The sequence below is a fragment of the Sitophilus oryzae genome, unplaced genomic scaffold (genome assembly GCF_002938485.1).
Source record: "Sitophilus oryzae breed Bouriz unplaced genomic scaffold, Soryzae_2.0 scaffold_1740_pilon_pilon, whole genome shotgun sequence".
Lineage (NCBI taxonomy): Eukaryota > Metazoa > Arthropoda > Insecta > Coleoptera > Curculionidae > Sitophilus > Sitophilus oryzae.
The window spans coordinates 241,490-258,286 of record NW_022146436.1 but is presented as its reverse complement, the minus strand read 5'-3'; the positions used below and the strand labels follow the sequence as shown (position 1 = coordinate 258,286).

The 16,797-nt window shown below is 30.6% G+C and overlaps 1 protein-coding gene across 1 annotated transcript in view; it reads right to left on the bottom strand.

Moving 5' to 3' along the window:
- LOC115881807 (glycine receptor subunit alpha-2-like) overlaps positions 1 to 15,007 on the bottom strand; it is a 34,676-nt gene extending 19,669 nt beyond the window's left edge. The window contains exons 1-3 of the mRNA XM_030899478.1: positions 14,565 to 15,007; positions 1,822 to 2,002; positions 799 to 974 (exon numbers count right to left, since the gene is read on the bottom strand). Coding sequence (XP_030755338.1) covers positions 799 to 974; positions 1,822 to 2,002; positions 14,565 to 14,638 — 431 coding nt within the window. The 5' untranslated portion in view covers positions 14,639 to 15,007. The remainder of the gene's footprint in view (positions 1 to 798; positions 975 to 1,821; positions 2,003 to 14,564) is intronic.
- Between the last annotated feature and the right edge of the window lie 1,790 nt (positions 15,008 to 16,797).

Sequence of the window (16,797 nt, the reverse complement as noted above, 5' to 3'; positions counted from 1 at the left end):
TATACCGGGTGCGTCTCAAAAGTGGCTCACCCTTTAACTTTTTTAATTTTTCCTATAAAAAATCGAGATTTGGTATGTTAGTATATGACATATTAGAATTGATTGACGTATTTAATTCTATTCGGTCACTTCCTGTTTCACCGGAAATGACTACAACTTCTGATTTGTAAATGATACCCTCGGTATTTTTTTCTTTATTCGATAGAAAATGACACTCTGAATAGATTGACATATCATATGTCAACCTTTGACATTTTCGTTTTAAAGAAAATTGTATTTTAAATTTCAATCTGGAGGTCCATCCCTATGTTAAGAACACTAATTTTTAATCAAGGAGCGGTGGAAAAATAAATTTGATCTAGTAAGATCGTCAAATAAATTTAGTGTCTTGTCCTGGCCAGTTGAAAGATGCCCAAATCGTACTTTTAATCATATCTCAAATTTTTCAATGGAACGAGGGTGGGTCATTAGCGTATTTGGAAAAAACATTATTTTACGAATAATTTGGTACCACACACTTAATATTTCGAGTCAAATTGTCGTTATGAACCGCATGTTACAATTTCAAATAAACCATATACGAAAATGTCAAAAGTTGACATATGATATGTCATTCTATTCAGTGAGAATAAGTTAAAAAAATACCGAGGGTGCCATTTAAAAATCAAACGTTGTAGTCATTTCCGGTGAAACAGGAAGTGACCAAAAACAATTGAATACATCAATTAATCCTAATTTATGTCATATACTAACATACCAAAGTGTCACTTTTGAGACGCACCCGGTATATCCACTTACTGGTCGAGTCCCATCAAGCCTGAACTTCTTTCATTTTTTACGACTATGTGAGGAACCCAAATCTTGTTTCTTAAAGTTTCTTGGCCGAGTATGTCACCTCTGTTAGGAGATATGTCGGAGAAACTCAACCTGTCATCTTGGAACGATAGTTGAACTAAAATATGCGATTTGAAAAGCTAAAAAGATCGCAAAATTGGACAAATCAGTTTATATAAGATTATCTTTTAAATTTGATCAATTAAAATTATTTGTAACTACAGAAAAAAAAAGTTTGGAAGTCTTTTAATATCATAATTAAATTTAATATCTTGTTCAAAAAATGTATTTTTTGCATTAAAGATAGAATTAAATAACAAATAATTAAGAAAATATGTTTGTCATATTTAGAATCATTTAATCTCAGAAAATACAGTTGTTTATTTACAAATAGAATATTAAACAATAAAGTGAATATATATCACAGGATTATAGAGATATCTTTTAAATGAGTTAAAAATACATCGGAATAAAAAAATCATCGGAAAAAATACATCATAATGGACATCGGAAAATAAGCCACAATTAAGTGGCAAACAGTGCCTTGAAATCCAATATTTTTTTTGAAAAATAAAATAAAAAATAATGAGATAATTTATTAAAAAAAATTTGATTGGAAGTGGATGTTTCCAATCCAAGAAATTAAAAGAATATTTAAGACCTTACATTAAAAAAAATATGGGAAAACTGAAATACTTTAAGTAAATATTTATCACCATATGCCAGGTTCTAACCAAATTAGAACAATACAATAATTGGTTAACGAATTGTTAGCAAACAAATAAAATCAATTTTCCTTTATGAATAATGCATAATGAATATTTGAATTCATAATGTTTTCACAAAATTTTCAAAGTTTAGAGAAAATATTCCTTTATTTGCTTGATGATTGGCTATAATAGGATCGGTTATATTTTATATGACAGATATTTAATTTATCGAATAATATTATTAACAATTAAAATAGCCAAAAATGTAAGTTCTTACCGTGTTTTCAACATTTTCCATATGTTTAACGTCGATTTGAAAATTAACTTTTAATGGCGATTCTGATGTTGGTCTAATGTAACGATCATATCTACAGCTGGCTGTTAGAGCTGATAAGAAAGCTTCCTGAGTTAAATTGTCCATTGGAGGTTCGAGAGATTGGCAATTATCTGAAGATAATCTGAAACATAACAAAAATATAGAATTATAATGACGCCAAATTACGCTAATACAGAGTCATTTTGTTAAAGCTATAGTAAAGCCTTAAAACATTTTGTACGCAACTTATAGTATACCGTGCTGGCAACTGTTACTTTTGGGTCGGCATTTACATGTGTGGAAGTAAATCGCATAGGGATCTTATTAAGTCGGAGTGAGAGAAATGCGACCGACCGAGGCGACGCGCGACGGTGTGCTGTTGCGGCGTTGCCGATACGCCATTCCCTATTAAGTAAAGTAAAATCACGATCGCACACCGCTTATTTTTAAAAGACTTTTTTTCAAGAGATAACTAGATAAAATCATTAGATATGTTTCTGAGCATCTGAAATGGAATTATAAGGATATCGTTAGGGTGTCATTTTTTTTATAACGAGAAAACATCAGTAATCGCGATAATTTAAAAACTCAACTTTTTAACACATAACAGGCCATAACTCAAGAACCACTTTAGATATTGAAACTTTTTTATTTTCAAGATCGGATATTTTACAATATGTTTACATAAGAAAAATTCAAAAATAGCAGGTTAGTCGTGACTGACTAAGTTAAGAAAAAACTCAAAATTTAAGTGAGGATGCATTTTTCAAACTTGTCAAGCTTTCGAGAATTTTATTCCCATCATCAGGACAGTTTGACTGAGTCAATTAGCAAAAAACATCCTTTGCAAAAAAAGGCCTTAAAAACTAGCATCGTTTTCCAAGCTTATGTACATAATGATTGGTATCACAAACCAATCAATGATTGGTATTTTATTAAACAATCACTGTTTGATCGAGCTCGAAATAACAATGTAGAAATTAAATTTAAAAAAAATCTTTTTGTTTGTGTTTAAAAGAAAAGTAATATCGTTGGGTATGTATTTTAATATTTTATAAAGGAAATGTCCTTGTAGTCCAATGTCATACGATGCTAGTTTTTAAGGCCTTTTTGTGCAAAGGATGTTTTTTTGCTAATTGACTCAGTCAAACTGTCCTGATGATGGGAATAAAATTCTCGAAAGCTTGACAAATTTGAAAAAGTAGTTTTATTAGTCTATGTGGTGATTATTGACTGCATCCTCACTTAAACTTTGAGTTTTTTTAAGAAAATTTCGATAAGGTTGTTTTTTCCATTCAAAAATTGTAAACAATCCATCCATTTACTTTTAGAACATAGCAATTTTCAGCAATCGTGTAATTTTTTTAATGATAAAGATTTTCACATACTGTCTACAAAGAAAATACAGCAGAAATATTAACAAAGTTCTTGAAAAAACTACAATCTATTATTTCTAATAGATTCCGAGATATCGATTTTTGAATTCAAAGTTCTAATAGCGCGACCACTATCGAACACCCACTCAGTTCCACTTATTTTTACCAAAAATGCAATCATTTCTAGCTTGCACTTAAAACAATTCAAGCTATAGGGAAAATTACAACGACTCGTCAATAAATAAACAAATCAAGTATCACGAAACGTAATTAAATCGTGAAGCTGAACGCATGACGTACACCATTCCCTAGAACTTTAAGTACTGAGAGAGGTTGAATTGACACAGGACTGATTAGGTCTTGGGTCGACCGGTCAACTGCGACAAATCTGCTATATCTCCTCCCACGTCTCTTAGCGATGTGCACAGTTTCTCGGTTTATTTCATACGTTTGGCAACGTGTTTACTGTCCTCTCTTTGTTCAGTACATTATAAACGCATTGTACTCTTCTTAATATGGAAATCTCGACCCAAGACTAACCTTTGCCAGCCCTTAGTATAGTATATACTATAATTCATTAAAAATGATTAATATATAGTGGCTTATAGTATAATATAAAACTTGCGTGCAGCTGATAGTAGAATTGGTATTGCACCAAGAAGATGTTCTGAAAGAAAATGATGCTATACTAAATAAAACTATATGTTTTGATAGTTTTAGATATATTAATAAATAATTAAATAATTTTTTTTTTAAATAATAGTAAACCGGAGAGTAAACCTAAACCATAGAGGGCGTTGAAAATTCTATGCAAAACAAAATTTTAAATGGGACACCATGTATATTATATCTTTGTTGGATGGGGAATTAGAAAATTAGTAATTTTTCTATTTAAAGTGTTTTAAATTTTTTAGCGGTTTCGCAAATATTCGCGTTACACATATGGCTCTTTCAACGGTTAGGTTAGGTTAGGTGGTTAGATGGTTTTGATAAAAAATTACTGTTGAAAAAACCATATGTATAGATAGTATAATTTTAAGAATATCCGCAAAACCGTTTAAATAATTTTGAAATACTTTAAATATTTTTTTTTTTATTTTTTAATTCCCCATCTATTAAAAGAATAATATACAGAGGGTTCTTTTAAAAAACAAAGAAAAACTATTTTATATTTTAGAAATGTTGGCATAGAATTTTGAACACCCTGTATGGTTTAGAATTACGATATTTTTAAGAAAGTAAGTACAGATCAAGTATAGTAAATATCTAGTATAGTGTTGATTTCAGGACAATTCTTGTGTTTTTAATATTTAAAAAAAGGCTAAAAAATATTTTTTTTAATTATTTATTACTCGTAATATCTCTTAAACGATCCAAACGTATTTTAAGGTTAAGTTAATTATTATGTTTTAGGATTAAGTAAAATGGTAAGAAAGGAAGTCAAAATGAAATAGTATACAGTGTGTTCCATTAAAAAAAATAATGCCAATCACACAATTTTTGAGCTACTCTGTAGAAGTTTAAATATTTTTCTGAAATACACCTAATAGATACTTGTAGCGATTTTTACCAAGAGACATTTTTTAGTTAAAAAACGTCGTAAATATATATTTTTTTACTCAGTAGTTTTATACAGGTACGGACGAAAAGTTATTACTCTTCAACCAGTTAAAAAATATGTAGGTGGCGCCCTCTAGTAGGAATCATATTGACATCAAAATCAAATTTCTCATGTCAAAAAACACCCAGACACCAATTTTCATCCAACTATTGACGTTACTGCAGAAATTATTTGGAAAAAATCGAAATAAAAATGAAACTTCTACACTCTGTATATCCGAAACTAAGCATTTTAGGACATACAATTATACGAACTTTTTTACTTATTTTAATCTGTAGAATATGCTGCCGAAGTTTCCGGAATACAGGTCGGACAACCCTGTATAATCAATAATGAATATAATACATTCAGGAAATATTTAGAGAAAAAAAAATACCACAGAGAGAAATTTGGATATAACCGTCGTTGCCTGTGAGGGTCAATTCCATTTAAACATTTTTGTTTTATATAAAAAAATACCAGTTAAATTATATAAATCTGTAAATTTATTATATGCAGTAATAAAAAAATATGAGCTCAAATCGGTTTTCAAAAGAGGAAATACTTTTTTATTGTTAATTTAATGCATTCTTCATAAAGGTACATTCAGGCTGAGAGCGTCGAGCGTCGCGTCGCGTTTGCATCGCGTCCGCCCCAATGAACTCGAACCCCGACGCTCAGCGGACGCTAGCGCAACGCCAAACGCGACGCTGTCTGCTTGAACGGTCTAATTTAAGTTAAGTGAATTAATTCCATTTCGACACGCGGACGCGACGCAAACGCGAGACACTCGACGCTCTCAGCCTGAATGTACCTTAAAAGTGTCTGCTTGATATAAAACTAACATACCGTTTTATTTAGAAAAGCTATGCTTTAGGTCTGCACCTCAATTTCTAATTTTTTTGGTATAGGAGCTACATATACCCGACGCACAATTGCCGGTCCCATATACAGGGTGTTCCAGGTTGAGCGTGTATTAGAAGTTTCTGGAGAACTACTATATCTTGATCGGAGATTTTTTGCACATCATTGTTTCACAACAAGATCTATCAATTAAAAATATTTTCAATATGACGGCCACTTCCGGAAAAACCGGAAGTTGACAGCAACTTTTTTATTTTAAACTTCTAAAAGTGAATTACGTATTTTAATTTTTTTTTTCACTTCTAGCCATTATTCCTGATTACACTCTATATTATTATATATTTTTAATAATATTATAATTCTGTAGTACAAATTTCCCTATACTTATTAATTATTCTGTTTTTATTTATAACATGATAAACTGTATACATATTTTGAATAAAATGTTTTTTAAAACAATATGTCTGATAAGTTTTAATATGTAACGGTAAGTGATAAGATCTTAAAATTAATTAATCAGTTGTCAATTAAAATTCATTTTATCTTTTTAATTCTATTAGTGTTTCCATTAAAACACTTATAATTTATAGTTTTAAATTTTTAAGTGGTAGGTATGTGAAATAAAGATTGGAAAGGTCGAAAATTTAAGATAAAATCAATGTTTGTAACGTTTGTTGATTGTAAAATTTTTTCGGCAAAAATATTGACATGTCTATATGTCCTAATTTACTTTTCTGCTGTCTAATCTATCTATTATTAGGTGGGTTTTTCCAGAAGTAGGTATAAGATTATATTTTATAAATAGTAACAATATAATTATGTCAATTACATTTTTAATATGACTTGTTTTAAATAAATTTCATATCCTTTTTATTATATAGTAAGAAAATAGATAATGATCATATGTAATACATTATTGTTTATTTTTAGTCATTAATTGTACGTACAGTACATTGAATCTTAGCACCTGAGTATACGGTGTGATCAGAAAGTCGTCGTCAAGTTAGTTTAGAAATAGCAATCGATGGCATATTACAAAATTAAATTTTATATTTTAAATGGCACCCTCGGTATATTTCTACTTTATTCGATAAGAAATGACACTCTGAATAGACTGACATTTTATATAACTTTTGACATTTTCGCATATGGTTTATTTGAAATAATTTCAATTATTGTAACATGGCGGCTCATAACGTCAAGTTGACTCGAAATACTAAGGTGAGAAATTTACGATTTTTACGATTTTTTACGATACGATTTTTTTAAAGCGAAAATCTCAAAAGTTAACATATATGATCTGTCATTCTATTCAAACGGTCATGTTCTAGTGGCGTGTCATTCTATTCGGAGTGTCATTTTCTAGGAGTGAGCCACTTTCGAGACGCACCCGGTATAGCGACACCAATTAAACTTTTAGTTACGTAATCGAAGGCGCGATTTTTAAATTCATTGTTGCCAACTAGGGATATATTCGGCGCCGGGCTGACTAACTGGGATTTAAATTTCCCGCTGGGGATTCAGGTGGTTGCTCTGCTGTAAAAAATGTCAAATTGCCACATTTAATTATTTATTTTCCGACATTGTCATTCGTTTTGACACTTTAGTTTTGTATTACGAGGTTTTGGTTTAAATGAATTGTGTTGTGATATTTTAAGATTAAAAATCTTTACTAGCAGAGCTTGCAATTGAACATTGTTCTTTTTAGAGCCTCTTTTAGTGTGAAGTAGTAAAGAGAACTTAATAGCCGTTGCAAAAAACTCATCGAAACCTTATAATCTTGAAAAAAATATCTTGAACGGAAAAGCGGTAGTTATGGCCTTTATGTCCCTTAAGTGCTGTTCAAGAGGTGAGTTTTGTTGATGTAAATAATGAATGTTTATATATCGGGTGCGTCTCAATAGTGGCTCACCCCTAAAACTTTTTAATTTTTTCAGATATAAAACGAGATTTAGTATGTTAGTATATGACATAAATTAGGATTGATTGACGTATTCAATTGTTTTTAGTCACTTCCTGTTTCACCGGAAATAAATACAACTTTTTTAACGGTTTTTAAATGGCACCCTCGGTATATTTCTACTTTATTCGATAGAAACTGACACTTTGAATAGAATTTTCGCAAATGGTTTATTTGAAATTGTAACATGCGGTTCATAATGACAATTTGACTTGAAATACCAAGTGTGTGGTATCAAATTTTTTTTCCAAATATGCTAATGAGACACGCTTGTTTCATTTGAAAAATTGAGATATGATTAAAAATATAATTTGGGCATCGTTTAACTGGCCAGGAGAAGACACGAAAAACATTAGACGATCAAAACTATTTTTCTAAGGCTCCTTGATTAAAAATTAGTGTTTTTAACATAGCCACGGCACTCTAGACTGAAATTTAAAATACGATTTGTTTTTAAGCGAAAATGCAACTTTTGACATATGATAGGTCATTCTATTCAGAGTGTCATTTTCTACTGTCTAATTTATTCATCATTTTTAAAATCATATGTTCAGGTCGACAATGCCAATATACGGCATATTAATTCTATGTGTTTATTATTTTATTCATTTCGCGTTTAATACTCATATTATGTTATACAATGTGTCAATTCTCAAACTTCCCACACTTAATATCTTTCTTGTAGTTAAAAATATGAAAAATTGGAAAGACACCTTAATTTTATTTGTAAGGGGGACACTTTAAATGAATATTTTTAACCTTTTTCTTTCAACCCCCTAGGAGGGGTAGATGTCACATTTATAATCTTAAATGGGGGTCAAGTGGCACATCGTTTTAAAGAGCGTTTAACTCTCTTTTCAGTGGTATCCTACTTTATTGCTTTTTATTCAGAGGTTTCCGAATAATCGCGTTTCAAAGTTGCAGAAACAATTAAACGTGCCTGCATTGAGATTTTGGTTTTCAGGTTAGTGTTTCCACAAAAGTTATTGCAATGGATCTCCTTGTAGTACAAATTATTAGAAGATTAGGTTACAGCACTTACGTCCTATCTTATAAGTTGCTCAAAATGTTAACAGTAAAATGTAAACAGTAATAAAGTCTGTTTTCAAACATCTCCCTAACATTTCGGAAAACTTCACCGGGATTTGACTGGCATTCTGCTGTAATTTAAGATCATCAATATCAGTAGATCGTGTTTTATAAACAATGGAGTTAAGATGTCCCCCCAAAAACAAAAGTCTAAGTGATCTTGAAAGCCATTCAATTGGTCTCCTTCTGCCAATCCATGTACCCGGAAATCTCTAGTTTAACCACTGTCGGACCACAAAAAAAATAATGAGCTATAGCACCGTCCTGCTGGAATGTTAACAAATCCTCCTGTGAAACTGATTAGAAGTTGCCACACATTCGAATTTGAAAAAGGAAACATTAATATTTATGATGTTTTTTGTTTATTAGTATTTCGAATTTCGACCCCCTAGAAAAATGTAATGGCTACGTCCTTGTTACCCCTAATCTTCTAGTCATTTGTACTACATGGAGATTTACTGCAATAATTTTTGTGTAAACACTAGCCTGAAAACCAAAATCTCAATGCAGGCATGTTTTATTGTTTCTGCAACTTTGAAACGCGATTATCTGGAAATATCTGGACAAAAAGCAACAAAGTAGGATACCACTGAAAAGAGAATTAAATGTCCTTTAAAACGATGTGCCACTTGACCCCCATTCCCATTTAAGATTGCAAGGGTGACATCTAACCCCCCCCCCCTATGGGTTTGAAAAAAAAGGCCAAAAATAGTCATTTAAAGTGTCCCCCTTACTAATAAAATTGACGTGTTTTTTCGATTTTTCATATTTTTAACTGCAGGAAAGATATTAAAGGTGGGAAGTTTTAAAATTGACACACTGTATATAACACTCGTTTATGTCCTTTGTGTTTTTGAAATTATTTCAATTTTATGTCAAAAATTAAAATTGCAGAGCAAAAGAAAATTAACCAATTTTTGGCAAAAATATATTTCTTCATAAATTTATGATACTTCATATGTTATCGGACATCGGTCATTTAGAAAATGTATTCTCTTTTTCACATTTTATTATTATAATTTATACCATACGCATTATACCTACTTCGTGCTCATAAATATCTAACAAATATTACGTTAACAAAATTCTACGAATATATTTTTAATGGTTTTTTATTGATCCATTTTTCTTATTTCTAGTTTATCGTCCAAAATTAATTTTTTGATTGACACCACCTACCAACTAAAATAAGCAAGTTTAGCTACTTGTTTAAATCAAAATAGTATATTGTTCTATTAGGAGTAAAAATGACACTTTTTGTGGCGAGGCTGTACGCTTGATATACAGCCGAGTTACTAAAAGTCATTTTTACTACGAATTAGAATGAGAATTTAGAATGAGTGGGAGGGGGTTAATCACTGCGACCTTACAGATCTATTGTGTCCCCCTTTCTTGAGTTTTACTCCGAATAGAACATGCTATTTTTTTTCAAACCCCACAAATAAGTTTTTAAACAATTTCAAACGTTCTAAATAATATAAAAGGATTTAAAAGTCATACCTTGTATGTTATTATATATCGGGAAACTATGGTTACGCTCGTTGTAATTTTATTTTCGTACTTTTATGCCTAGGCTATGGAGTGTAGAGGTAAGGAGAAATAACTCTTATAGGACTTTTATTGAAAAAGTGGCCACAAAACGGGAAGAATAAGGGTTCGCCAAATAACCACAGTGGCGCTAAAAACGCATAAATCTAAAAAATAAAAAATAACCATAGATAAGAGAATAAAAAATAAATATAAACAAACATTACTCAAAAAAAGTTTTGTTTTTATTTTTTAGAATACAAAATAATTATTGTTTATCAATATTTTGTGCTTATTTATTATTTAACAATGGTTAAAGTGTGTGTGGTGCGTAGTTGATTGAATAGCTGATGGAAAAATAAAGAGCAAAGGCAAAGCCGGTACGGTATGTAAAATACATAATATAATTCAGTATTGTATTATTTGTATTATATGTAAAAATTAGAGTCAATCAAAAGTGTAGTAAACATTTTTCCTAAGATTATTGACATACAATATAGTTAACTGTAAGTGCTGTATTTTAATAATCTATCAAAAATCAAAATAATCAGGATAATATTAGGTATTTTCAGACAAGAATTAGATTAGAGCGATGGTTAAAAGCATTTAGATATTGCTTTGAAATCTACAGATAAGGTATGGCAGTTTCATTTTAAAGAACAAGATGTTAAAGTTTATGATAAAATTGTCATCAGAAATACTGTCCACTTGCAGTATTTACATAGGAAAATATTGGAGGATGAAGCTCTACCTACTGCTTCAGGTTAACCTCAGGTTAATTTAAATTCTGAGTTGCCACAACAGCAACAAGCAAGAAGGGCACCATTAAATGAATATTATACACATAAGTATTATTATACACAGAAAGAGTAATGTTATACACATAAATATTAACATTTTGTAGAGCAGCAACAGAATAAAAACTACTTAGAGCAACTAAAACAGGAACCATTAAATGAATATTATACACGTAAGTACAATTTGATCGAATAAAAAACGGCGTCAGCGATGCCTATGAAATGAAGATTGCTGTCATTTTATATGTAAAATAATATGGAGAATGTCATCGAGATGTTCATTTCCAAGCCAACTGGACGCCGTGTTTTTTCGATCATACAGTATTATTATATTCATAAATAGTAATATTATACACATAAACATCCCTTGATAAAGATTAACATTTTGTAGAGCAATAACAGCATCAAATAATGGAAATAATGGACCCTATTGCTCAAATCAAAAACAAAATTTCAGCATTACCACTTTATTGGTTAGGTATATCAAGAAAAGAAATTATTGAGTTTATGAGTCTAGATCCTACAAGCAAGCAGATCTATCACATAATTTTAAATGAAGATTTATCTATTATAGTATGTATAAACACTTTGCATCTTTTATTCAATGTTGTAATGAATTAACAAATTGCAGATAATTTATTTTAACAACGAAAAAAAAACTTTGGATCAAAAAATATTTTCTTCTGATGAGGTTTATGAATATTAAAGTCTGTTGAAGTTGGGCCATTATGTGTTGATATACAATTTATTTATGATGTTACAGTAGTTAAACCATCCGAGTACGAAACATGTTTAAAATCTACTATTCTTAATGAATGGCAACTACCAACTTGAGAGGAAGCTAAGAGAAAGGTTCTATTGGGTGGACTACAAGGAAAAGGGACATATACATGAGGATCTGGAAGGGCTATAACATTACGTCTCAAGCCATGGGACAATAGGAAACAAAATTTAAAGGAAAATATTACAATACGTGGGATGCAAATTATAGTGCAAAGAATTGAGAAAAAGAATTATTAAATGTAGTTATTGTTACGATAGTTAAACCATCCGACTACCAATTATATTTAAAATCCACTATTCTGAATGAATAGCAACTACCAACTTGGGAGGAAGCTGCGAGAACGATTCTTTTGGGTGAACTACAAGGAAGACATGAGAATCTGGAAGGGCTATAAAATTATATTATTCCACGTCCCAAGCCATGCAAGCCATGTTGGAATAGCTGGGAGTGAAAAAGAAGATAATACTGCACACGATTCTTGTCTAAGGTAGTTAAGCCATCCGACTATCTAACATTAAAAATCCACTGTTCTGAATGAATGGCAACTACGATGGCAAACTTTTTCAACTTATGAGAAACATTAAAAAAGAGGCTCAGTCTATTGCTTCTGAATAATCAATAATAAAATCACATATTGACTTACTTTTATACTAAATAAATGTAGGTAAGTATGAAGTTATTTTAAAGCTGCATTATATTTATTTTAAACCCGTCACCAATTATTACTTTAAATAAAAAAATTTTTAATTATAATTAACATTAATTTTAAGCTAAAACGATCACAATATTTTTTCGTCGTCTTGAATGACATTTGCGAAATAACTTATGAGAAACAATAAAAAAAGGGCCTAGTATATTGCTGCTGAATAAAAATCTGTAATTTATTTCATGTGACATGAAAATAAAATTTGTATTTTTTTGAAACTCGCGGCTTCACGTATATGATTCACGTCAAATATTTATGTCTTTTGAATCAGCTGTTCTAAAAATGTTCGGCGCATGTCTTAAATTTTAGGTTTTTGTTACAGCAGCGCCATCCTAATTCTTCCCTTTTTTTGACCATTTTTTAATGCACGGAGTTGTTTCTCCTTACCTCAACACACCATAGCCTAGGCGTTAAAATGACTTTTTTATATTGTCAATTACGTCGCAAAAATTAATACTGTTGTGACGTTTGAAAAAAAATATTTTTTTTAAACGCTAGTCTACTTGGTCTTCAATATATGATCCAATATTCGGAATGGTATTTCTATAGCCTTAAATTTGTATCTACACTGAGATGCAAAAAAACGCAACGAAGAAATTTTTGGTCAAATTTAAAATGTTTTATTTTTGTTATTTTTAGCCCAATTTTCATGAATTTTTTCGCAAGCTGTATATAATTATATCAACTTTAATTCGTAAACTGAGTTTTTTTTATAAAATTTAGTATTTGGTATTTGGAATTTGGCAAATTTAGTATTTGGAATTTGGCAAATTTAGTATTTGGAATTTGGCAGGGTTAATCGAGGGGTTGTTTTTCTGTCCCAAATTTAAAACACCCTGTGCAATAATTTCGTGTATCAATTTTCCTAAAATATAATTTTACGGTCAGAACCATGTCTCCTGAGCATTCTGTTTTTTAAATCATGTCAATACATGCTTTGGTAAACTTTAAAGAGCGGAATGAACTTGCCACCAACAATTTACAATTTTTTCAATTATCATTTCTTTTTGAAGTTATTTTACAATATGAGAAGGCGGCTTTGGTGACTATTGTGAGCTATCTTCTACTATAAACTGCCCATCATGTTCGACGTTTGGGAAATGCTTGGCAGGAGTGTTAAAGATCGCGAGGCAGTACCGGATTCATTAAATGAACTTCGGTTGATCCTGAAAGAAGAATGGGAAAACATATTGCAATATGATATATGCAGCCTCAATGACAGTATGAAGTATGAACGGACGTATACAGGCAGTTATAGCAGCCAAGGGAGGCAATACAAAGTATTAGGATATTTTTTACAATTTTTTTTCTGTTTGTCTACTTGAGTATTACAGATGATTTCTTTAATATCGTTAGTCCCGTTATCATTATTAATGTTTATTAAAACCATAGGACTGTATCTTTAGCCTTTAACGTCTTTTTTTAATTTAGTATAGAGTCACCAAACCATATAAGATACATAATAAATTAAATCAAAAAGTAATGATAATTGAAAAAATTGCAAATTGACCGTGATCAGTTCATTTCGCTCTTAATAATTATTAACTAAAGCATGTATTAACATGAATCAAAAAACAAAATGCTTAGGAGTCATGGTTCTCACCGTAAAATTATATTTTAGGAAAATTTAAAGACGAAATCATTGCAGAGGGTGTTTTAAAGTTAGGGTAAAAAAACAAGCCCCCATTTAACTCTGTATAATATGGCAAATACTAAAGTTTATAAAAAACTTAGTTTACAAATTAAAATTGATATAATTATATACAACTTGCTAAAGAATGATGTACATAGGGCTAAAAATAACAAAAATATAGCACTCTAATTTGACCAAAAATTTCTCAGTTTTTTTTGCATCTGAGTGTAGATTATATCCTGCAAACCTTTTAATAAATCACTTATGTGAAAAACCCTGTATATGTATAAAATTTATATTTGTCAGCTAATAATTTAACAACTCTTATTTATAAGAGTTATTTAAAGAAAAAAAAAATATATTCTTACCCATTTTGGCAAAATCCATATCCGAAAATCACAGAACCGATCACGACAAACAGCCAACATTCCGAAATCCACATTTCATCAAACGGTACCCAGCTATCAATCCTCCTAATTCGAGTGTCCCACAAAAAGATCGACAGGCGTTTAAAAGCAACAACGGCGCGTTTGGCGCGTAATCTTTTTTATTCACTCCAATTTCACGAATCCGAAATATATGTACTCAAATTAGGTGTTAAGAGATAAAACAAAGTCCCGCATTTCAACTGACGGTAAACACAAACATGGCAAATAAGCTTCGCCAATCGGCGAGCGATTAAGTCTGTTTGAATTTGATTTTTCACTTTTGTTTCATCGGTGGCTAAGTGGTCCAATGACACTGATGAATGTTTGGTTTGGAATTCCACGTGATTCTCCGAGAAGAGAACGTTTTTGTCTTCGGGCAAGGTACCCATCCATCGATCGGTTCCTGGATGATAAAATTAGATGATAGACTTGTTACTTTTATGGTAGTATACTTAAGTTCACTTCCTGTTATAATACATTCGATAATATAAAGTAACAAACAAAATACCAGGCTGGAAAATGGAACACTAATTTTCATATATTTTAAAGTTCTATACGGGGTGTGTTGCAAAAGTGGCTCACCCCTATAACTTCTTTATTTCTTCAGATAAAAAAAACAGATTTGGTATGGTAGTATATGACATAAATTAGGATTGATTAACGAATTCAGTTATTTTTGGTCACTTCCTGTTTCACCGGAAATTACTACAACTTTTGATTTTTATATGGCACCCTCGGTATTATTTTACTTTATTCGATAGAAAATGACATTCTGAATAGAATGACATATATGTCAACTTTCGACATTCTCGCTTAATAAATTATTCTTCCTAACCAAATCGTATTTTAAAATTCAATCTAGAATGCCATGGCTATGTTAAAAATACTAATTCTTAATCAAGGAGCTTTGGAAAAATAGATTTGATCGTTTAATGTTTTTAGTGTCTTGTCTTGGCCAGTTAGAGAATGCTTAAATCGTATTTTCATATCTCTCAAAGTAAATCATATCTCAATTTTTTCAAATGGAACGAGGGTGGCTCATTAGCATATTTGGAAAAAGCATTTTTTTACGAATAATTTTATTATAAAATTGTAAACCTATAACTTCTGACAAGTGGTTTCCGTTTGGCTTAACGCAGAAGTGTTTACAAAAAATAACTATTTTATTTTGTAGGTTTTCTTGCAGTTGCGAAATACCCATATAGGATTTTTTGGAGAAATAATTTGATACCACACACTTGGTATTTGGAGTTAAAAAAATTTTTGTTACGAACCGCAAGTTATAATGTCAAATGAACCATATGCGAAAATGACAAAAGTTGACATATGACATGTCATTCTATTCAGAATGTTATTTTCTATCGAGTTAAATAAAAAAATACCAAGGGTGTCATTTAAAAATCAAAAGTTGTAATTATTTCCGGTAAAACAGGAAGTGGCCGAAAAAATTGAATACGTCAGTCAATCCTATACATATACTAACACATAGTGTGTTAGTTTATGTATAGGATTGATTGACGTATAGTATAGTTATCTGGTTTTTATAACTGAAAAAATAAAAAAGTTATAGGGGGGAGTCACTTTGAGACGCACCCGGCATACCGGTATGTTAGTATATGACATAAATTAGGATTAATTAACAAATTCAATTGTTTTTGGTTACTTCCTGTTTCACCGGAAATGACTACCACTTTTGATTTTCAAATGACACCGTAATGCTAAGTTAAACCATATGCGAAAATGTCAAAAATTGACATTCTATACAGAGTGCCATTTTCTATAGAGTAAAAGTAAAAAAATACCAACGGTGTCATTTAAAAATTAAAAGTTATTAGTAATTTCCGGTGAATATGTCCCTTAAAACGTGAAACATTGGATGGTTAGGCAATCTTGCTTACAAAAAATATGTCTACTGGATTACGTTTGAATTCTAAGGCAATTATTTATTTTCAAAAACAACTTTTTTAATTCTTAATCTCGATTTCTCTATAATTGGCAAAATTCTGAGACTTTTTTCAACACATGAGCCAGGAACTCACTACACTCTATATCTTTATAGACACGTATCACTATTTTACCAAAGGTTTTATGTACTTTTATAATAACCCTGATAGGGCAATACTAATTATTCTTTAGTTTCATCAAATTGACTTCAAAAATATATAAACTAGCA